This window comes from Scleropages formosus, chromosome 9 (genome assembly GCF_900964775.1).
Source record: "Scleropages formosus chromosome 9, fSclFor1.1, whole genome shotgun sequence".
Taxonomy (NCBI): Eukaryota; Metazoa; Chordata; class Actinopteri; order Osteoglossiformes; family Osteoglossidae; genus Scleropages; species Scleropages formosus.
The window spans coordinates 22,191,472-22,216,558 of record NC_041814.1 but is presented as its reverse complement, the minus strand read 5'-3'; the positions used below and the strand labels follow the sequence as shown (position 1 = coordinate 22,216,558).

General features: G+C 39.8%; 1 protein-coding gene across 2 annotated transcripts in view; it reads right to left on the bottom strand.

The window, feature by feature from the left end:
• Window positions 1–25,087, bottom strand: part of LOC108935566 (catenin delta-2-like) — a 274,279-nt gene that overhangs the window by 12,158 nt on the left and 237,034 nt on the right. For both annotated transcript variants that reach the window (XM_018754302.2, XM_018754303.2), the window contains exons 17-18: window positions 14,251–14,491; window positions 8,650–8,734 (exon numbers count right to left, since the gene is read on the bottom strand). In XM_018754302.2, the coding sequence (XP_018609818.1) occupies window positions 8,650–8,734; window positions 14,251–14,491 (326 nt within the window). The remainder of the gene's footprint in view (window positions 1–8,649; window positions 8,735–14,250; window positions 14,492–25,087) is intronic.

The window sequence follows — 25,087 nt, the reverse complement described above, 5'->3', positions numbered from 1 at the left end:
TTGAATATGCTTACAAACAAAATGATGCTGGATAGAAAAGGACACCTAGGGCAGAGAGAGCAGGAGTGAAGAAAGTAAAAAGTGAAGTTTATTCAGCCGTGAATATCAACAGTATCTATCAAAATTACTTCCGTTAATTAAAGGAAAGTAGAACCTGAAACTTGTGTTAGCTGACCAAGCTCATATATTTATACATATCATATATACCACAAGAAATAATTGTGTAAATTTGTGAAACAGGATGATATTTCATAGAAATGTAGAATTAATATTGAAACTGTAGGCTTCATGATGCAAAAAAGGGCATTAATTCAAAGCATGTTTGATAACTTACAACTATACAGAACCACTGTATAAAGACGAAGACTGCTTTAATGGACACATCTTTTTGTTAAAATGTCTGTTTTTGTGACCACAAAGCCTGGTACATAGTTTTCACATAGTTTTGATCATTGTACAGTATGCTGATTTTTTCTTTCACTCTTACCAAATCAAAGCACCAACTGTTCGCTTTGGATAAAATGAAAATAAAAGATCTTGTTGCTGAAGAAAATCTATATATAATTCACATAACATGTTAACAGACCTAAAAATCTGGAATGGCCCAAGAAGGGACTTTTCAAAGTGTAATCTTTCATTACAGTTTGACAAAATAGTCCCTACAGTATGACATTTTGTTGCCCTGCAGTGACACAGAAGGGCCTAAAAGGAATCAAAATTCCAAACATTTCTGACATGCAGCAGTTCAAAGATGGCACACTTCAATTATTCCCTCTTCAGTCACCCCATGACATTTCCAGAACCTTGTTGGCAAGGAGATATTGCTGTTGCTATGCAACTGTTATGCTTTTTACAATGACAATACTAGACAGAAATGTTGAAACTAGTGGCAGAGGGAGAAATTCTTTAACAATAATATAATTCAAATGTGAAGCTCACTATGATGTTGCAGTAGGAAATAATTTTACTTTTTTCACTTTTGACAGCGAATGAGACACTGTCCCAAACAGAGATGGTTCCTGGATGAATTATTTGGTCTTGTGATGTCAAAGTCTGAAGAAAATTGCAAATGACTGGGGGTAACAGAATGGCTGGAGCTGCTTTCTTTGGCGTTGGAGGTCTGTGGTTCAAATCTCACCTCCTGCTGTATTAGACTTCAGAAAGTTACTTATCCTGAATTGCTCCACTGAAAATTATCTGGCTCTATAAATGGGTAACTCACAAAAGCATCTTAACTTTGTAAGATAACTTGGGGAAAATCATAAGCAGAAAGAATAAATGTAGGCAGCCCATGAAATTTGGATAAACAACACCTTTTCTTAGACTAGGGCAAGTGCAGTCAAAGTCAACCACTTGTGGTTTCACAGCAGGGAAGGGTACGGAAGTGGTTTAAAATTGCCTTCTTCTGCACATCTTTGATCTGTGCAGGAAACCCATAAAAACATGGGCAGAACATGTAAACTCTAAATATGAACGCATAGCCCAGGAGATGCAAAGCAGTAATGTCACCATTGCTCCACCATGACATGTTTTCCATAGACTACAGAAACTCAAATTGGTTTATGCTTCAGTGCGTGTAGACATTGCTCTCGCATATTTAGGAATATAACTTGAACACAGATATGAGTGTTTGCAGCTACATGGCTTTCATTCTACTGTTAAGTTAGGTGCTGAACCTGATTTGCTTTAACACAGTATTCAGATGTAAACCCAGATGAAAAGGAAAAGCAATGCAATGTAAGCAAGTTACTTCTTATTAAGTCCTCCACTAAACAAGAAAAAACAATTAGAAAGGATCCTGGGACCGCAAGCAGCACATACACAATTTCCTTTGAGTGCAGATACTCTTCCCAGTCCATTCTTAGAACCAACATTTCCTCATGGTTTCAGCGGCTGATTAAATCCTTGCTGCTCCCCCCTTCTCTGATATGGAGATAGAGAGCACAATTCTCTTTTGTGTCTTACAAGGTTGACATTGCAGGTAAATCAATAACAAATGCCACATAGTTGAGGTCATCAGCAGTAGTGTCTGATAACAGAATCACATGACCTGCTTGCTGAGAGGTCTCCACTTTAATGGGGCATACTGCTTGGTATTCAAATGGAGGCAGACCCATAACTGCAAGTCACTGAGATACAAACATGTCTGGAATTGCTGCGACCTTCCTTTGGTGGCCAGACTGACTGCTTCTTTTCAGTGTTGAGATGTTGGCATCAGTCTTGAGGTGCATATCATTTGAGGCTTGATGCAATGCGGCAGCGGTAAGGAGCTCAAAACCCTCAGAGTGCCTCCATCAGCCAGAAGCTGTTGAATCCTCAAGGAATCTCAAGTCCTTGCAGCAGTACTTGCTCACATACCCAACCAGTGCTGAATATACAATACAGTTGGATTTATTTAAGGAGTTTCTTGCTTCTAGCCTTCAACCACTTTGCCTCATACTGTTCAAAGGGCTCTATCCACTACAGACAAGTTATGAGTGTCTGAGAGGCTGCGTGTTCATGAAGCAGCACAGAAATGGTCTACACGGGTATTACTGGCTTTCTATATAGAGACTAATTTCTGCACCATTTCAGGAAACTAAGGCATATTGGAAAATGTTCTATTAATAAATCAACAGGCAGACTTCTCGAAACCATCCAGAAGTCCAACAGAGGGTGATGTCCTTCACCTTATCAAAGAAACTTTATTTTCCAGCCTAACTATATGTATCAGTTGCTCAGTACTTAGTCATACCTACTGTAAACACTAATTTGCCCTTTCTCAAAGGGTCAATGAGTGTTTTTTTTTTTAACCGTAAAACTTTTCTACATGGAACAACTCCTCGAATAAAACTTTTTCTCCCACAAAAAATTCATGACACCCCAGGCAACCACTTTGAATACTGTCCAACTTCTGCTATCTCCAAAATACAGTTGCTAACGCTGCACCCCAGGTAACAGTCTCCCCTCTGCCTCCTACTCCACTTTTGAAAGAAACCGACAAAAACCCTGACAACTGCTTAATAACCATACGCTGAAATGGGACTCTGGGCTTGCAAAATGTTCATAATAGTATTCTGTATCATATTGCCTGGTTTAATGTCATCTCGGCTGACATTCATTGGGCTTTGTGGGTCATGTTAGGAATTCTGTATGAGTGAACATTAGAAAAGCTCAGAACAAATGAAGCATTAAAAACCAGCACCAAACATTGGAGAAAACAGCAGGTCCATATGGTACAAAGGCTGAGGCCTTTGGCTTGTGAAGGTGGCAGAATGCCTTTGTCTGTGACCCTGACTTTCCCATGAGATAAAACCACTCCCAAACCACATGGGAGCATTACCTCCTATTAATGTGGTTTTGCTGCATTATAACCAGGAATCCTTGGTATTTGGGTTTTTTCTCAACTCTATTCTTGGTCCTTTCTCCGGTGTCCCGGAAGAAAATACCACTTGGCCCACTTAATTGTGGGGTATTATTACTGTTTTATTGCACTTGTTACATTTTCATTTATTAAGAACAGAATGATTAATTAATTTAAAGACATTATAGCTATGATACATTTTCTATTCAGTGCATCAAAATAAATCTATCAATGTATCCATTCATATATGCATGTGTCCATGTATGTTTCTGTCTGTGCTGATTAATGCTATCTTCCCATTTATACAACTTTGTATTTTTCTGTATCAATTTAGGGTAAGTGCCATGATGAAAGGTACGACTATAGAAACAGGGATTGAATCCCAAGCCGCTTGGACATGAGGTGACAATCGCTACACTAACAGCTTCCTCAAACCAAAAATCACCCCAAAGAGAAACAAATTTGTTGTATTCCAATATCCTAACAAGAAAAAAAAAAAAAAACTGATGAAATTGATTTTCATTTAATCTGCATTCCATAAAAACCCAAACCAATTTCTTTCTTTCATTCATTTGCATGTAGAGTGATATCTTATAGAAGATTATCAATTTCTATTTATCACCGCACCACACATTCCAAAATATATTTTGTATTGACTTTAAAATAAATAAATAATGCAAAACCTTAACACATACATTTTTAATTGTAATGACGACCCCACTCTACATGACATATAAATAATACAGCTACCATGTCTTTCTTAGTCTGAGTGAAATGAACTCCTCCAGTTCCTCAGAAATACTGAATCCCTTGTGGCACTCAAGAAGGGTCTCGAAACAGGTCATTTTCCCCATCAGTTTCCCTTCTGGTCTCCAGACAGTATCATAGGTTAGTCCTACACCATCTGTTATTTTAAGATAAATAAGGGGACAGCTGGTAGTGTAGTGGTTTGAGCTGCTGCCTTTGGATCTAAAGGTTGCAGGCTTGATCCCCACCTCTAGCTGTAGCACCCTTCAGCAAGGCACTTACCCTAATTGCTCCAGTGAAATGATCCAACTGTATAAACGAGTAAATAAATGCAAGTTTGTGATAACTGTAACCTCAACATGGTAAGTCACTTTGGAGAAAAGTGTCAGCTAAGTGTAATACATTATTTGTTTGTGATTTGCACAGGCAGCTGCTTGAATATGTGTGCTCTGATACCGGTCTGCTAATTCAATCAATGTAAATGTTACGGACATATCTTTTAAACATGGTTTTCTATGTAGAGCAACTTAGTTTACAGTTCTGTCCATCGATATGTGCACATACATCGTGCTTGGTAGACCACTGTATGTTGCTTTTCTAGAGAGCTGAGGCTCACTGTGCCAGCTGCAACAGCTGTGTTGTGTTTACAGGAACCAAGTAGTCCACACTCTTTGGGTTCTGCCTCAAGTTGTACTCCAAACATCTTGTTAGTCTTCTGGCAATACTGAACACAAACCGTAAACAAGCAAGCGTCCTCATTTCACACAGGAGACATATTGCTACAGTTAAAAATTACCATATATGCTAATATAGTAAATATGGTAATTCTGCAGTCCCCACTGAGGATTGAGAGCACACAGGACCGAGAGAGCTCACAGGCCTTAGTAGAGGAGTTCTTTTAGAGGGTGTTTGTACAAACCATACACGGTCCCACCTGATTTAAGATGCTGACTCATGCCTCGAACCAATAAACACAGATAATTAGTTAAATCAGACAGAGTATATGACACAGTTAAAATAAGTGATAACAGGGCACAGTAATGAGGAACTGCAGGCCTGATGGGGTACATTTACATTTATTCATTCAGCCGATGCTTTTCTCCAAAACAACGTACAATAACTTACCATTTTGTACATCTGGGTAATTTTTGCTGGAGTGATTTATGGTAAGTATCTTTCGCAAGGGTACTACTGCTGGAGCTAGAATTCACACCTGCAACCTTCACATTCAAAGGCTGAAGCTCTAACCACAATGCTAGCTGGTACCCCAAGGCAAAGTACTGAGTATGTACAAGCCTGGTGTGCTACAGCCCTGCGGGGAACAGTACTGAGAGGCTAGAGCACGAGAGAACAAATCCCTGTTTCTTTTCATCCTTGGGTCAGGTCACCCTCTCATGCTGCCCAGACCGTTTGACCAGAATCACACAAGTTGCTGAATTTTAGCATAAGCAAGGCCAACATTTCAACGTGCGAATTATTCACGTTTGTCACACATTAAATATGAATTAAACACTAATGAACCCCTCAGTAAGCGACCCTAGTGATGCTGGGGTTTCGTACTTCAGAAAGAACTGACTGAATGCTTTCATAATTTATCAGCAAATCACAAAATCTAGCGGCTTTGGGGAGATAAAAGTGTCTCCTGTAGCGCATCTTAAAGCTATTAAACCTATACACACTCTGGGTCATCTCCTTAAAAATCCTTTTCATGTGTATAACATTTTTTCTGCTGATCGCAGGAAATCACTTTCAGCATGATGTTCCTACAGCCATAAAATGACACTGGCTTACAGCGACGTGAATAAAGTCTACGAAAGTGCCGCGCTTTCGTTTTCAATCGGGACATTAGCCCATGGTTCTTACCATCTGCATTTTGATTTTTCACATTCTATGCATGTGCTCAAATAAGTGTCACATGCTGATAATGTGGCCTGTTCAGATCAATAGCTTTACACTGGGTGATTATTTAACCTTTCTAAGCCTTCAAACAAGAGTGTAATGAAGCCATCAAAGGACCTTTGTGCTGGCGTATACATCAGTCACACCTAATTCACCTGAATTTTACCCCATGGCGCTGTCCCTTTGGAGACCAGCAGAGTGAGGGTTTTGGAGTACCCTCATCCACCCATATTCGTGTCCACTGGGGACAGCATTTATCATGTCTAACCTAGGTGTGGGAACCTGCTGTGAACTGTCAGAGTGCTACAGTTCGAACCAGCAAAGTCCAAACAGATAGGTTCCTATACTGAGAGGAAGAGAACGGTCATGACCCCGACAAGGTGACAAACCCAAGGAAATAAAGTTCATTCAAACATCAACAGGGGGTTAAATGGTGATGGACATCTGAGTGGCTGCAGTTAACAAAAGCATCAGTCAAGCAACTTAATAATGCAATAACCCATAAGGGCCTTTGAGTTACTATGAGTCATGCTCTTGTGTCCAGAAAATGTCCAATGTCCACTTCGGAGTGTACTTTTGTAGAGCCCTTAAACTTCCAGCTTGAACACTGTCTGATTTCATTAAGAGCTTCCTGAGTCCGCAGGGGAGCGTTGAAGTCCACTCCAAATGACATTCCATTCATCAGTTTAAAACCTTCAAGGACTGCAGGTGAACGCGTTCACCCAGCCCGGACCCTCGTGTATATGTGTATTTACTTTGTGTGCAACTGCGAGCTTCTCTACTTTGTTCCTGCAGCTAAATGGAAAAATACTTCATGTGCACGTTCATCTTTGCGACAGAATGTGCTACTGCTCTGATTCTCCGTATTCCGATAAATAAGTCATATTTCTGCAGTGTTTCAGAAGCGTTCTTGTTCATTTACACAGGCACTATACATAGAGCCCCATCGCAAAATGCATTGACAAAAGACACACATACAGTACATGTCAATTTAGATTGCACTTATATTCTTAATTAAAAAGCTTTTGATCTATTAAAATTCCTATCAAGCTTGTGTGCTTCAGAAATAAACAGCAAGACACAGAATGCATCTGCATCCAAGCAACATGTGACGTACAGTACAATAATTGTGCAGCACTGAAGGCTACCTTTTCACGAAACCCCTCAAAGTCAATTTAATCCTTAAAAGCACAGAATGAATACAGAGATAAATAATTGAGAACACAAACAAATGCTTATTGATTGAATATGTCTAGCAAATATTTCAGCTGCTGCATTACTTCTCAAAAGGCCATTAATCGCAAATGTCACGGCGAGCTGACTCCAAAATAAGGCTGCCACAACGAAAAAAATTAAATATTACAGATATTTCAACGTCTGAACATTTCGTTTGCTCATTGTATGCAAATCCCAGCATGCTGCAGGCTGAACTTGATTTAAATCAAGTGCAAATAGAGCATAACAGAGCATGTTGGCCTGGAAAGTAAAGCTCAAAATTAAGAAGCGTTCAGTGCTGCTTTGAAGGTCTCAGGGTGACAGAGTACCTGCAGGTCTGTCCTTGACACAGCAAGTAATCAGTATCACACAGTAGTTACAGGCATATCAAGTGACTGTGTATAGTGGTGCATTACTAGTGTTTCTCGTAGGGGCCGGCAGGTGGCATAGCGCGTGGAGCTGTTAAGCAGAAGTAGTATCCTTGATCATGGTACTTACCCTGAATTTGCCCAGTAAGAATTACCCAGCTGCGTAAATGGGTAAATCATTGCGAGTAGCTCTGTATACCTGTCCAACATTATATTCACATTACATTGGGAATAAAGGTGCCGGCTAAATGACAATATGACAATAACGATACCAATGGCGGTTTCTATTACAACTAGACATTAGGGACAGAGCAATTAAACCGGTCACAGGTATTTCTGTAGCAGATTAAGTGTATTTTTTAAATCATCAGAAAGAATACAGGGAAGTGCATGGTGTGAGGGAAGTGAAGGGGTATAATTTGTGCTTAAGAGGAAATGATATCATTCATAGCATCCTGCTCAGTTGGTGCAATTTAATATAGAGTTTGAAAAAAGAGTCTTATTGAGGTCCACACAAGGACTCACTCATTATTAGTCAGTCATTATCCATAACCATCTGCTGTAATGCAGGGTTGCAGTGGTCCAGAGCCTACCCTGGAAGCGTAGGGTTTTGGGCTAAGCAGGATAAATCCCAGATGAGATACCAGTCCATTACAGGGGAGCCACATACACATACATTTGGACTTCATCACACAATGAGGGCAATTTAGAATCACCTTACAGCTGAAATACTTTTCTTAGGATTGCAGGAGGAAAGCAGAGCACCAGGAAGAATCCCACGATACAACACTATAGAACTCTGATGTTTATTTAAACTCCCACCACAGAACTGTTATATACTTCTATCTGGGACCACATTTTCCTGAATAATAAAGCAAGACAATATAAGGCCTCTAGACTGATCTTACCCCTTGGCATCTTGGTTAAAAAGTGATTGGATTAGCTAGCCTACAGTGACATAGCAGCCATGTTTTGGCTGTGAGACACTCATATAGGGTGAACAAACACACACACACACACACACACACACACACACACACCTCTTTCTTTTTTGCGCCCCATGTGGAAAAACCTTACCTTCTTGTAGAGGCTCCGCAGATCCCGGTACTGCCACATACTGCTGAGCACCTGAGAGGCTGCCTTCACCACTTTTGGCGAGTGTCTGGAAAAAAAAGGCCCATGGGGCATCACATTCAGAGAGCATTGTATGAAAAGACCTACAGCATTTTGGGCAGCTGGTAGTGTAGTGGTTAGAACTGCTGCTGTTGTATCCAGAAGATGCAGGTTTGACTTCCACCTCCAGCTATAGTATCCTAGAGGAAGGTACTTACCCTAAATTGCGCCAGTAAAATTACCCAGCTGTGTAAATGGGCAAATAGTAGGAAGCTTAACATTGTAAGTGGCTTGGAGAAAAGTGTCAAATGACGAAATGTAATTTCATTATGTTTACACACTTTTTATATTTACTTTGCAACATGCAGACAGTGGTGTTTGACAGGCTAATAGAAAGAGCAAAGAGCAGACTGTCCTTAAAAGGTATATGGATGAAGCAACCAAATGAAATTACAAAAACATTACACCAAAAAACAAGCTACAGTCATGCAGCAATACTACCAAAAACAATGAGAAAGGGATGTTAAATTGGACACACTGCACGGTAATGGTCCCCACATCACAGTGATCGTCTAACGAAAAAGGTCCCGGTGAGATGCAATTAGTGTGTAGTAAATAGGTATAACCAGGCTGTTTAATGTCACTGACTTCTCTCTTTGCAACTATTAAGATTGTACAGATATAATTACACTTTAAAACAGCAACGTATTTTATCAATGCAGAGCAATAAGTATAGCCACCGACATGCACCTTCTCTATGGTAATCCAAGTTTCTGCAGGCCCGGAAATCATAGTGTTGCATGCTTAATGGCAAAGACCTCCTCAGAGTTATAATTTTATTCAGAGCTGAAATACACACACACACACACACACACACTTTCTGAACTGCTAGTCCCATACGGGGTCGCGGGGAACTGGAGACTAACCCGGCAACACAGGGCATAAGGCCAGAGAGGGAGGGGACACACCCAGGACGGGACACCAGTCTGTCACAAGGCACCCCAAGCAGGACTCGAACCCCAGACCCACTGGAGAGCAGGACCCGGTCCAACCCACTGCGCCACTGCGCCCCCCCAGAGCTGAAATAAAACATTGTAAATATGCAAACCAGACACGTTATTCTTGATCAGGAACAAAAAATTTTTGCTTTAAATGTGCCAGTTAATGGCTGCTTTTTGTTTTACTTTACTTTTCTTTTTTCACTTTTTTAACATGTTGTGTACAATGTCCCATTCTTCACGTTTAATTAATCTCAACTATGGAGGTGTTTGAGGAAAGTAAATCATTATAACATTTGACCATGGTCAAGAGTTGACCTGACTTTTGAAGACACTTTTGCATCAATTTCGATTTCTCTTTCTTGCTTTGAAAAAATTCTTGCAAATATAATTTCAGTAGTAAAGAGGGTGTTGAGGATGATGCATTATGAACAGTGCTGTGTAATACACCTAGTAATACATTACACCCCTGCAAAGAATACTGCATCATTAATCATTTTCAGTAACAGATACAATAAATGCAGTATTTTCGATGCACTTAGAAAGTATCCTGAAAAGCAGAAGAGAAGATTTTAAATGTGCTGAAGTGGACCAACTTAGGACCAAGCATGTATAAAAACCATATCACTGGAGCTCACAAGAGCAGAGATGGAACTTGGACTAACCTTGAGTGAACCACTGTCTCATTACAGCGGAGTGGCGAGCAGGCAAAGATGAAGCTTTGAGCAGTCACCTAATTTCACCATCTTTAAAGGGAATTTTGAATTCATGCGAAGGGAGGGGGGTAAGACGTAGGGGTCGTAATCACTGCTTTCCACTTTTAATAACCTCACTTGGTTTCGCTTGAGCTTCAACCCTCCAATCAGCCAAACCCCTAATTTAATGTGACCCAGGCCGAGCAGCTTGCTGTGTGCTGACAGAGTGGGCCGCGTGTGTAAGCAAGCGTGAACAGCAACTGCCTGCTGTCGATTACTGTGGACCACCACCTGGCCAGGTTTTCTGAGCAACTAATGATGAATGCAAATGCACAAGGAATGCATTAACATGAGCTGCGGAAAACAGGTTCCCCCACCATTCTTTAATTGTGACAGAATGCATAGGATACTCAAGAGTTTGGGAGAAGTGGTGAAATGCTCCCAAAGTCCTTAGTAAGGGTCCCTAAAGAGGCAGCAATTACAACACCTTTTAAGTGTAAAGAAAAGAATGCACAAAACAGCACACAGAAAACCGGCGGTCTTAAACACATCCCTCCATAGACTCTCTTTACTCTTCAGTCTACACTGTCAAAGCTTTAGCATGCTAAAGAAAATTACTGGGAAAAAAACTGAAAACTAACAGGGAAAAGTCATACTAGGGATCGAAAAACCGGCATGGCAGTAACTCTTCCCTTCTACATCGCCATACAGTGAGTAAAGTACACTAAATACAAGAGTCCTTCCCATGGCTGCAACACAGAACAAACAAATGAGTGAGCGAACGAACGCAAACAAACGTATTTTGACAGCGGTGTTTACTCTTTAATTTCCTCCTTAGCTGTGCATTAGCTGATTTTCTTAAATGACATTAAATGACCAGACGCTGACAAGCACTGATGTCCATGTGTAAAATGCCATGCCAGCTCTCAGTACTTGCTACCACACTGGCCCCTACATGACCCCTCCACGGTATCAAAGTGTGCTGTAGCGGCCTGTCTGGGGGGAATAGCGGCTCAACGACAGAGACTGGAGTTCGATGCCGGACGCTGGCGGCAGTCCGAATTCCCACTAGATGAGCCTGGCCATCAGTAGAGGTCAGCTAGCTGATGTGGAGCGACTTGTCGACTGATCATGCACTCAGTCCTTGGGACTCGTGGGATTAAACTGACTATAAAATGAACTCCACCAAACACAACTTTCTAACACCCAGTTTGAGTGCTGGCATAATCGGCGCTTCTGCTTATATCGATACACATACTATGTAAGTGAAAGTGCTGGTAATTTGTTTGCAATAGTTTAACATTTTATAGCATACTTTATATTACTGTACATTATACTGTTATGTATATCATGGAAACATACCAGTATTTCAAAAGTCACAAACGCAAAAATTAAAGTTTACCAAATTTTCTAAATTACCGTATTTGGCTGTGTTATGCTGCTGTGCACTGCATTATGGTCCAGACGTTTTGCGGATGATTCTTACTTGGTCAATAAGGGGAGTTCACGGTCTCACTACATCTTAAAATTGTAGCATTTTCCGAGATGGAATAATGATCTGTGCAATAACTTATGCACAATAATTTTTCACATTAACTTCATTCTGAAAAGCATCACTGTGTTTGTAAAATGTGGTTAAATAAAACTGCTGCAATTGTTAACATAATGGAAAGTTAAATATGTGCTCACCAAAATGTGGAAGAAACTGTTACAACGGGTGCCGAAGCCTACAAAAAAACTGAAATAACGTGTTATAAAGCCAGCATCCACAGTACTAACTATATATACATATATAGTTAATATAGTTAGTTATTAAATATATATATTTAATGTAAACATAGAACTGATGCTATAACACGAACATGTTTCAACTATGGGCCTTCTTCAACACATTCTGAAGTTTTGCTGAATCTTTTTCATTGATGGAGGTCGTGCTGGTGCCTCATAACTCCTGAGCTGTAGGTTCGCATGTGGGTTCGGATCTGGTTCAGCCTGTGTGACGTTTGCATTTATTCTTCTAGCTAAAGCATTGCTCCGAAGCAACTTACAATGTGAAACTACTTACAACTACTGTATTTACTCAATTAAATACCGTTAGATAATTTTACTTGACCAGTCTAAGGGAAATACCTTTCTCAAGCATACTACATCTGAAAGTGGGATTCAAATGTGCCTTTGGGTTCAAAGGCAACAGCTCTTACCAGTACACTACACTACCAGCTGTCCTAGTACACAGTTTGTGTGTTTGTATAGGTTGCCCTCCCACAGCACAGACATGTGCAGAAGAGTAAACCACATACAAACCCTTCCTTAACTTGGAAACCATGTGATTTCTCACCTTGAGTTGACTTTATCCTTACCTTTATGACATATGATCATGTGTTCTGTGCTGTTAATTGCATTTTGGCTCTTTAACCATGGTAGCAACAAGGTTACTACAATGACTGGACGGTTTCCAAATACGTTATACCGTATCTCATATTCAGATGTAGAAGGATTATGACTTCTAAAAAAGGTACCTGAAATATATGACGTATTATCAAAAAGCATGGTGAATGTATGTAAAAACTTATTAGATGACAGATAAAGTCTGCATATTGTTCCTTGGCATATTGCTCTGTGTGTGACGTGCATTCACGGAAATATCTGATGACACCTTGTACATTATAATATTTACAATTCAATAAATTATATATTTATAATTATATATTGCAAAGAATAGATGATGGAACTGCATGTCCATATTTCCCAGTTAACAGTTCAAATTTTTTTGGGATTTATCTGACAAATGCCATGCTCTATTAAACACACTGCAGTGCATTTTTTCTAGTTTTGAGATTTTCTCACTCTTGGAACTAAAATCTCACCAATTTACAGCACATTTATGTTGTTAATGTTACTGTATTTATGCTAACTCTATGTGCACACTGTTGGTCACCAGGGATAAAAAAATTTGGAAAATTAATTGCTGATTTTTAGTTTTTGGGAAAGTAATTTGTATGACAATCACACACACACACACACACGCTGTCTGAAGTCGCAGCGAACCGGAGCCTAACCTGGCAACACAGGGCGCAAGGCCGGAGGGGGAGAGGACACACCCAGGACGGGCTGCCAGTCCATCGCAAGGCATCCCAAGCAGAACTCGAACCCCAGGCCCACCAGATTAGGCCAAACTAATCACTTTAATTTTTCTTTTTTAACAACATACCCTAAAATCTTTGGTTAAAAAGTAGCCTGGTTCAAGGTCATTATGAGACAAAAGACATGCTGATTTTTGTCCCACCTTGCCTGGTTTCAGCCATTATCATTCCTTGTTATACTGCAGTACTACGGATATTCTAGATTGCACAATCTGTACCTCATATATGTCTTTGTAATACAGACATTGTATGTCTTCATGTGATGAGTCTGTTTTTCTGACATTACAAAGGATATTCTGAGTACATTATGCACTCATATCCTCTTAAACATCTGTCCAGTCCACCAATCCGTGACATTACACTCTACCAAACTGTTATTCCAGGCTTTGGTGATATCTTGCCTAAACCTCTGCCACTCACCCGTGTCTAGTCCTCCTGCCTCTGACATCAGGTCTCTTCAGCTGATGCAGAATGCCGCTGCACAAGTTGTGCTTGACCTGCCAAAGCATTCCCCTGTATCTCCCCTCCTCATCTTTCTCTGCTGAGATCCTGTAGTTGTCCCTATCATGAATGCTGTTCTCCTTCACCTCTGGCTGCATGGTGGTCCCTTTTATTCTCCTGATCAGCTTGCAATGGCGCACTAATGATGTTACCAAATGGCAGAATTGCCAAAGAAATCTAGATTCTGGACTGGGCTGGGGAGCGTATGAGTGTATGATGGGAACCTACTTGTCTCCTTTGCTCCTGGCAATGCCGATGAGCTTCTCAATGCCCCCAGCATCACGCAGGGCCTTGGCGTTCTCCATGTTCTTGGTGATGACCTCATGTAGAGCACAGCAGATGGCCGTGACTGTGTCGTCTGACATGGTCTTGGTAGCTGTGACAGTTGTGGTGGCGGAGGTGGTGGTTGCTGTGCCGCTGCTGCTGTTGCCTGGCAGACGGTGGACCAGGTCGCGCATGGCATACTTGCCTTAGTGGAGAAGAAGGGAGGAGGAGGAAGGCAGAGAGTGGAGAGGAAGTGCTCCGGTTAGTTGCTATGCAACAACAAAAAAAAACATTATTTAATTTTGGCACAACAATGCTCTATCTGCATATGTACAGTGAGTGACTTTGTCAGGGAAACACTTATGTGAAATTGAAGAATAGAAATAGAAGTCTTCATCCCATCTCTGAATACAGATTTCAAAGTTGCATCAGTTTTAGAGAAAAAAAAGAAAAACGACCTTCCGCTGAAATAGTGTTCTCAGTACAATAAGGCAGGAAAGTTGGAAATACAGTGAAGAAAGTGAGTAAAGGGAGAAAACACCTCAAGAATCTACACTTAGAGAAATATATTTCATATGATTTCTGTACTTAAAGCTTTCGAGCTCTGATGTCTATCTACACCTGCCTCAGGAACCTGCTGTTTCACTGAGTCATCAAAGCAGCCATTTTTTTTCTGTTTCACCGCTTTGTTGATTTTTCTTTCAAATGATACCGCTAAGAGTAATCTGGTGAAAAAACAGCATAGTAAAGCTGAATCCTGGCATTTACAGAAACAAGAACAGATACTGCCAGGCTGAAATTTTAACAGCTTTGCGAGGTTGAGGCTAAATGATCAGAAGCACATGAACAACCGGTGACATTTTAGATGTATTATACATTTGCCCATCACCTTGGACACAAAGACCCCCACACATCTGCAGAACACATTGCGAGCTTGTGGGCGGACCAACCCAGGACAAGGGTCGGGAGGATGGGTAGCTCCTAGGGAGCAGCCGCACTCTATCACAGGACTATCACACACAATCATTCACTGACACATAAATATACTACAGGCATTTTAGAGTCACCTATTCACCTGTCTTTGGACTGTGGGAGAAACTGGAGCACCCCAAAAAAACCTATGAAAACAAGGTTTCCCTTTTTAAATCAAAGGTTTTAAAATCCTAGATATTTACTAAACTTGCCAGTTCTGTTGGTATGACCACTTAGAGGTGAACTGAGGACATGAAATCTGTGAGACAACTCATCCTTATGAACTGCTTGAAAATACAGTAAAATAGCACACCATTACCATTCCTCAAACCCCATATCTGGGCCCAGGACACTAGCAGCTGAGGTTTCATGTTTCTTTTGCTTTTAGTTAAAAGCTCACACTGGTTGTACATGACAGCCGTTATATGGCTAATTATTCTAGCTGCGGGCCCTGCCACGGGTGGTGGGAAGCGTCACTTCTCTCCTCAACGTTCTCGACTTTTTGGCCATATCTTCAATGCCTTTTCTCCTCCCTTGTGAAATGTCCCACCATCTAACAGTACGCCAGGCTGTCCTTCGGAATGGAAGGGGATTATAACGTGTGTAAAACGTTTTGGGACTTAGATTAATAACAAGCACGTACCAACTTCTGCAGAAGTCTCTGCATACTTACACTTTTTTCTCATACCATTTAGGCAACAGAAACAATGTGTGCACAATGGTTCATCTTATTCCTGGGACTGAGTGATTACTATTACCCTAATTTCATAGGTAGTTACCTAAAATACAGCACCAGGCAAAGTCTGAACACACTTGCTGGAAATTAATTTTTGATAATTGACAATGTGTTACATCCAGATCATTACTTTTAGAGGTAATTCACTTGCCTTCTTGGTAAGATAGTTCTTGTACAACATCAAGGTGTGTTTTGGGTTTGCGTTTTGTGGAAGAATGAAGGACTGCCTAACCAGCCAGCTTCTGAAGTTTGTCATAACAACCAGATTGGTGAAATTTTCATGGACTTGGTAAAGATTACTGTCTCTGTGACCAGCAAAGCAGTTCCAGACCATCCAGTGCTTTCTCCACACTGGATGAGGAAACCGCACAAACACGATTGTACATGCTCCCCCTCTCTGTGTCTTACAAGTACTTAGTGACTGGACCCAAATATTCCACATTGCGATTGACTGGCCCATAATACCAACTTCCACTCTTTAGACATCTTTGCTTTGTGGTTCAGGCAGGTTTGGTTTCACTTGTACTGAAACTTTTTACTGCTCTTGTACATGAACAAGTTAACCCCGTATTACAAGATCTGTGATTGTGCTGTAGTTACAGAAGGTAACTGGGAACCATGTTTTATAGTCCAAATGAATCTAAATGTCTGACCGATTCATGTTTGTGTAGTTATGGTTGTGTGATATTGTACACAAACACCTATATACGACCTACTGGACTTACTGGTCTTTGTGCAACACAGCACTCCTTTGTTAGTAAAACGGAAGCTATGCCTAATTTAATTAATTGGAGCCTCACTGTTTTAAAGTTTTAACAGGCAATTTCAAATTGTCTGAAAATTGAAGCCATAGACATAACTTGAAACATTCAGATTTTGATAATTACAATTTCAAATGAGTTCCCATTTATTTCCAATGAAGCAGAAAAAAAAAACTGCACTCAGTTAATTGATGTCCGCTTATCTTGAACTTCCAGACTCAGTATCTCCCTTGCTTGGGAAGACAATATGAAAGCATTTACTCAAAGTGGACCCAATATATTCTGGAGGACTTTTTGAGCATAATTTAGATATAAATTACTGTCTTTGATTGATCTCTATAACAAATTTAGGAGGCTAATTAGTGTTAATTTGTCTATATTTCCAGAGGCATTCAGAGCTGATAAAAATTCTTTACATCCTTACAAAGGAACGGAAAACCAGCTAATAGGTCAGACAGTGCTGACACAAAAATAGTAGATTAATCAATACTTTGCAGTGCTTGACATAATCCCCAAATAATGACAATTTGCTTGACATTATGAACTGAACTGTGTTTGTTCTCAATATGCATATGTCTTTACATATCTTTTATGCATAAAAAGAGATAAGAAGGCCAATGAAAAGCATGTAAAATAATGGTCGAAAAGGAAAAGTAAAAACACTGATGTCTCTGTATCTGGATATTGAACCTAAGTCTAAAGCCACTTGGAAAAAAGAAAATCAGTTCACTGCACTATTGTAAATCTAAATAATAGGAAAGTTATTTAGTCAGTTAATACAACATTGTAATGATTATACTGGATGCAGTGTACTACTTTGAAATTTCATTTTGCTGGACTTACGAAAAATCACTGGCACATCTATAATTGGACACTAGCAATGCTGAAACTTAACATAAAGTTTGACATACTTATAACCCAAAGTACTGCATTTAAGTACTACATCTACAGAAAAGGACAGCGAAAACACAACAAAAAGACTATTTAGCAGTTGTTGTGCCTTCATCCAGAACTCCAGCTGAGCTATTCATTTAGACATTTCAGAGCAACTTGATTGAGCTGAAAAATTTTATAGCTTGTTTTTTTGCTATCTGAAAATACTATATTGAGTTAATAAATTAAATGTTACATTTCAAACTGAAGTAAAGAATACAATACAATTGAGGATTCGGGCAGCGGCTGAAGAATCTGTTGGAGGAAAAAGGCAGCTTATAACGTGGGCGTTTTTATGAACAGGTGAAAAGGATTCCTTTCTGAGAGAAGGTTCTTAAAAGAAAAAAACAGCCCCACTATGGATAGCACACAAACACCCTCAGCACTTGAATGCCAACAGTCTAGGGCAAGGCTGCAAGAGCCCTAATGCTGGAAAAATCTCCCCATAGCTGGGTGCGATTAAACTACCGAGAGGGGTCAACCGAGGGTCCCTAAATCTACCACCGTGCCACAGAGACCACTTCCTCAGATTAACTGTTCAAACAGAATAGATACCGTGGGAAGGTAAAGCAACAACTTGAAAAATTAAATCAGCTTATGTGCAAAGTTACTGGTTTACTTTTAGCTGCATACCATGTTTAAATCCAACTGAAATAAAAATAATGCAATGACAACAATTGTTATATAGTCATTATAGCTGGCTGCGTATATTCACAGATTAACACCATCAAATAACGTGAAAAAGACCTGCAGACCAGAGAGCGAAAAATCATCACTCACATTTACTGCTGCTCTAATAACCCACGCGTTACATTTTAGTGTGCATGAATTCAAAAACTGCCTAGCAACATATAAAAAAACATTAAAAACACATTTGATCACGGTTAATAAAACATGAATTTCTTTTCCAGGTCTGTTATGCACAGATATTGTTAAAATATATACAATGTCTACCTGCTGGAAAGAACATATATGCTTACTGGGGAAAAAAAACCTGAGAAAACCTCAGTGAGTTCTAAAAGGCAGTAGGGCCAGGAAATGGGAATTTTGAGGAAATTGTGCATAACATACCACAGGACTGTTTGGAAACTTTTCGGTCTTGTGCTCTTCCTTCATGATTACTGACAGAGTGAAAAATGTGAGAAAGTCTTGCATGTCACAGTAGCTTTAAGTCATGCAGGTATTAGGATTTAACATTTCCAGCAAATTTCCTAACAAATAACACTTTTCGCAGGAAAACTAAAGGTACGGAAGGGACTTCTTTCTATCATTCCCTTGAAAGACAAGGTATTAAGATTCAAACCAACCCAACCCAAATGTTGATTTTACACAATTGGAGCACTTGCAGTCTTGAGGAGGCAGCTCAAATGGAAGACATCACAGCTGAATGGCTGAGGAACACAGACGTTAAGCTATTAAGCTAGTGGTACTGAGCTGAGCATGCAAACATGGCCAGAGCGTTAACATTTAGCGATTAAACTCAAAGTCTATTACTGAAGCGCAATCCAATCAGAATTCACATTTACAGGAGCAAGAGGGTGACTGAATTTTCTCTCGTCTTGAGCTCAGCATAAGCAAACTATTCAGACACAAAGCTGGGACTATTTAACACACCTAGACACACACTCCAAAAAACAGGAATGAGGCCCTGATTGCACTTGTGCACTCTTTAGTACCACAAAATGCTGCTGGAGGTACGTGTAATTTCAGTGTGATTGCTTTTTGAAGGGAATACAGGCACTGTAATGGAAAACAAACTCTAATGTTGGTTTGGTTCCCAACCGGGGAAAATGGTGTGCCCATTTTAAGATGAGTGCAGAAAGACAGACCATCACAAGACTGAAAGGCTTGACATGAAATGCTGAGTACAGTTTAATTCAGTAAAATGGAATGGATGATGAAGGGGAACAAAGCGAAAAACAGAGTGCCAACAAAAAGGGATGGGCTGAATGCAGTATGGGATGGGTGGTGCAGTAGATGGTTCTGTGTTTAAAAATCCTAACTTGAGACCAAATGGTTGCAAAATTCATACCGCGAACTATGACCCTGTCGTACCTTGAAAGTATCCAATTTGCTTACAAACATCCAGTTGTATTACTGCGCATAGCTGTAACCTTCAGCATGCAAATAACTTAAATATCTGCTAATCATATACAATAATGAATAAGTCCATAATGGTAATACGGGAAAAGAAGGAAAGTTCATTCATTTGAACTCTACTCATGCAGAGAATATGACTGCTGAGGTTTTATTCTTAACTCCTTGGGCAACCTTGCCATTTTAAAGTACCGTGTCTGTAAACACTTACCAGTATGAGAGTCATAGAGAAATCAATGCTGAGAACCAGCCCTTGAGTCGGTCAGCACCCCCTTGAAATGCTAGGACAGATAACTCATCACACGCTATGGATGCTAGACCAATAATAACATTTACATTTTTCATGAATTCTGCTACATTATGTGCTGTGGGTTAGTTTCTGTTAGCAAAGTCTGGAACCTTTTCTGCTTTGGACATTAAGCTTGGGGCACAAGGCAGTGTAGTAGTTAGGGCTGTTGTCTTGCCATCTGAAGAACCCAAGCTGAAATCCTAAATCCTGCTATGATACCCTTGAGAAATATTTTTGTCCTGATATACTCTGCAAGAATACTCTAGAGTATAACTAAGTAAATTCTTGTAATAGTTGTTAGTCTAGCACTGAAAGTTGCCTTGGACAAATAAATTAGCTAAAAGAACAAAAAGGATATCTAGGAAAAACAATGTTCCAGGACCTTTTCCCCAAAGTATACAGTTTATATATAAGACATCCATTGTTTAAACCTTTAAAAATGCCATTTTTTATGTTAGAGCAGGTTGGATGTTTGGCATCACCTCCACAATCTCAGAAGAGATCCTTAAAAAGGCTTACACTGAGGATGGTTCTAGCTTGGAAATGCTAATCTGTGATGCCCCTAGGTGCCATGAACAGAGCAGACTTCACAGTTGGCATTAAAATTCCCATGGCTATAACAACATACCTGTTCCCACAAGCTAAATGAGCTGCCAAGAGGTTGTGACAACGTCACTGAAAATTTGCACTACTCCCCTTGCTGACTTGTAGGTTTCCGTGCAAATTTCAGATTTCTAAAATGCATTTCAATTAACCCTTGTGAAATCCGTCACAGTGTGATAAAAGCATGAGGGATGCAGAGTGCCAAAATGAAAACTGTCTAGTCTCTCGGTGCTACGTTGATAACTGAATGCCATATCACCACATGGATAGCATGAAAGAAAATGGTTGGCATTAATTGCAGCGCTTTCCTAAAGGATAAGCAATATGTACGGTAATAATTCAGTAAAGACTAAAATCACCAAATCTGCAATTGTCAAGGAAAACCATGGTTGATAGGCCCCCAGCTCATTGCTGCCTAGGAGGTCTTATGGGTAAGTGGCAGACTGTTGAGCATGGGATATCATCTATTCGCTATTTGAGCCGCAGGGACTGAAAAACCCACACGTCTAAAAGGATGACTGTTGCTTCCTGTGCAAACTCAGTGATAAGAGACTGCAGGATCTTAATTTCAAATGAAACTTTTGGAGGTTCTAATCTGATGATTTACCTTGCTGCTGCAAACCTGAGGAAGGTGCAGTAAAATAAATTGATTCACTTAAAATATAAATCTGTAAAATATAAAACTCTGAAGCTATCTTTTAATTCACAAAACATAATTGTTTGTTGAACAATTGTTTATCCTTCTTCTTCTTCTTCTTCTTCTTATTATTATAATAATAATAATAATAATAATAATAATAATAATAGTTGCATGAAACAGTTTTGCATCTATTTTCAGATTTCATTGATTATATTTGTAAGCTCTCCTCAGTCCAGTCAGAAGTGTGAGGGAAGGCTCAGGGATAGGTGCTAGGTAGGTACACTGACACAAGTCCTTGCCATTTCAGAAACTGATGACTGTGCAGAAACAATCAGCTAAAGTGAACGTCCATTTTGAAAACCTGCTGACGAACACCGATTAAACCTTTGCCACATCATTAGAAAAGCAGGAAAGCGTTGCGGACGCTGAGCAGGGTGAGCCTACAATCGGGGAACTTTAAGCCACCTCACTGCGGCGAAACTTCAGTTCTTACTGCTGTCTCTTGCTTCTGTCTTTCCAACTCCAGCGGCCGTGTCGTACACCCTCGCCTCCTCGGCCCGTTCCATCAGGCTTGAGCTCAAGGTTGACAGCAGGTTTAATAACCAAACCTGGCAGCTGAGCAAACCTTCTTGAAGAAAGATTTTTTTTTTTCCTGCGGTGGTGAAGGATAGAGGACGTGGGGTTCCGAGAAGATCCTCACAGTGTGAAATTTCCAGTAGAGCAAGTCCTTCTGCGCAATTTCAGCAATGGCTTGGGAATGCTGTAGAGACTAGGGGGGTTGGTTCTCCATGAATACTTAGTTCCAATATCTCTAAGGTTAAACTACCCTCCATCCAGGAATTTAAAATATAAAATCTCCCCTGAGTTTTCTTTCCTTCTTTCTTCAGAATTGCCTTTCTTTCTCATCTCGTTTTGCTCTGGAGGCTGGGTTAGTCACTCAGGGTGAAAGCATCTGCGAGTTCAATCAACCTAATGTACATTATGTGTTAAACCACACACTCGTATGGAAAAATCATGGTGTCACTTTCCAAAATAAAAAGCATTGCCTCTTGTTTTCTGGAATATGCGGGAAATGAGCAACCAAGGCATTTGTTGTTGACGGAGAACCACTAAAGACAACGAAATTTGTGTGTGACAAATGGGCATGAGCGCCACTCAAGCAAGAGATGACAGGGAGATGCAAACGAAGGGCGAACACTTTGCAGGAGGTAACAGCTTAAAGCAGCTTTTTGGGAAATTTGCAGCTTCCGGCATTTCTGGAGCGAACCTCACAGCCACTGGACTTCTAATTCAAATACCCCTGTGGAGGGAACTGTGTTACAGCTCTGATCATAAATCTTTAAGAGCAGCACAACAAGTGAGCCCAAGGAATGTACAGTACACATGACAAACATGGCACTGCAGTCCAGGGTGTCACAGATACAGTGCTGATAATCACAAAGGTAATATTTCACACACAAAACAGAGTATCTACGTACTCTGAAACAGAGGACTACTCTTCGGATATCCCTTGTATCTTTTATACTTATGTACATTTTTCCTCTTAAAGCTTGTAATCATTTGATAAAATCTGACAATATTCTATTGCCTTCAAGGCTGTTAAAGCAATGGGCTAAAAAATATTAATCTCCCATCACTTGTAGTGTATTTCATGTCAAAATGACATTTTTTTCTTTTCAAATATGTAAACATTTCATTTCACTTTGATACCACATTTCACTGAAAACAGATTTATGCTGGAAGCCGGGGGGCAATAATAGATTTCAGAGATGTTTGTAAAAGAGACATTTCTGTCACACAAAGGAATCATAGTCCATCAGTAATCACTGGTAGGATTGATAATGTTGGTAGTATGAACAGTCTATTAATACTCTCTGAAGATGCTTCCATCATAATAATCCCTACATCTACTTCTATACAAACACAGATTTTCAATGCTGAAATGCCTCTTCACTCCACAAGGGCACAAAATCATTACATTTTATTTTTCTGATATTACAGACTCAAATATTATATATTCACATGCTGAAAGCTGTAGGGATTATGCATTTCCTTTTGCATATCCCTGCATAATTACTTTGACTTTCTTTTTAATTGAAGGATACATTCAGTACTCCTTATGACCGATTCATACGCATCATCGCAAATTGGATGACGATGGCCATTAAATTTACATGCACTTTTATCTATTTAACTGATGCCTTTGTCTAAGGAGCTTCACAATGTTATATTGTACTAAGGTACTTAAAATTATGTACCCATTTGTATTTCCCAGTAATCATAAAGTCAAGTACACTCCTGTCCTTGTACATCAAAATGACAAGTCAATGGTCATGTTAAATAGCTTGAACAGATTCCATCTTCAGGGCCTGCTCTCCAGGGGGTCTGGGGTTTGAGTCCCATTTGGGGTGCCTTGTGATGGACTGGCGCCCCGTCCTGGGTGTTTCCCCTCCCCCTCCAGCCTTATGCCCTGTGTTGCTAGGTTAGGCTCCAGCTTGCCGCAACCCCGCTTGGGACAAGCGGCTTCAGACTGTGTGTGTGTGTGTATGTGTGTGTGTGTGAGAGAGATCCCATCTTTGCTGATACAAATATAGTGATCATAATATACTTTCTTCTGCAAAATTTCAGTAGTATTTTTTTTCACCAACTTTTTGAAGGGAATAATTCAACGTATTTATAAAAAGCACATGACGATGTAAAATTAATAGAATAACTGGAAAAAAATACTCATGGAAAAACTAAAAACACTGAAAATGGCATCACCAACAACGGCAACAGCAAAAATATCACCAGTAATATCATCCAACTACATTTAAACAAAGCAAAAGGGTTCCTTAACTGCAGAAATGTACAAACCTCAAAACATTTGTCCTTTGGGTGCCAAAACTGAAACCAGCAGTGTGAAAAAGAAAAGGCTGTTGCTATGGAGATGCAAAGGCCCACCAGGAAACCAGGTTTATTAGAGAAAGATCAATAGTCTGTTAGTAGTGTCACGGAGAGAATTTCAAACACTGATGCTCAGCCTTTCAAAAAGCCTTTAATAACACTGTGAAAATTAGGAATTAACGAAGCACACCAGCTTTCCCAAAATCATGGTTCCCACACATTTTCCTTATTTTAAAACTCAAGGAAAAGCTACGTCACTCCCACATGCTGTCTATACATTTAAATTCAACCCATTTTGGACAAAGCCACGGGCCTACTTATCATAATAATGCTTTAATCTAAAATTAATTCAACATCAAAATTTAGAATAATGACAGTCAGTGCCAGAGTACACTGAGCTTACCAGTAAATGGGTGAGAACTAAACGGAGAAGAAATCTGGATGCAGCAAACAAGAACTCCAGGCTCCAAATAGAGCAAGTTTTCACCCAGAGAAAGACTGATATAAGCAACATCTACTGTAAATGTGAATATGTTGTCACAATCTAATTTAGGAATAAAAGTGGTATTTTAAGTCTGTTATATCATATGCAAAACACAGTACAAGATTAATTAACATTAGTGGGTAAAAACTGAGATACTTCATGTGAATATACTGTCTATATATGCTCATATACATACTCAACCTTCATTCTGGTATGTCCATAAACAAACACAGTGTAGTCTCGACTGCCCATATGACATCCAACCATAAAAATGCTAAACAAACAGAATTCAGTCCAAAACGTGTTTGGCGTCTTCTTCCTGGCTTAAATACAGTAGATTGCTCAACAGCAGAAATCTTTGATAAAATCAGTAATTTATAAAGCAATTTAATGTATTTCA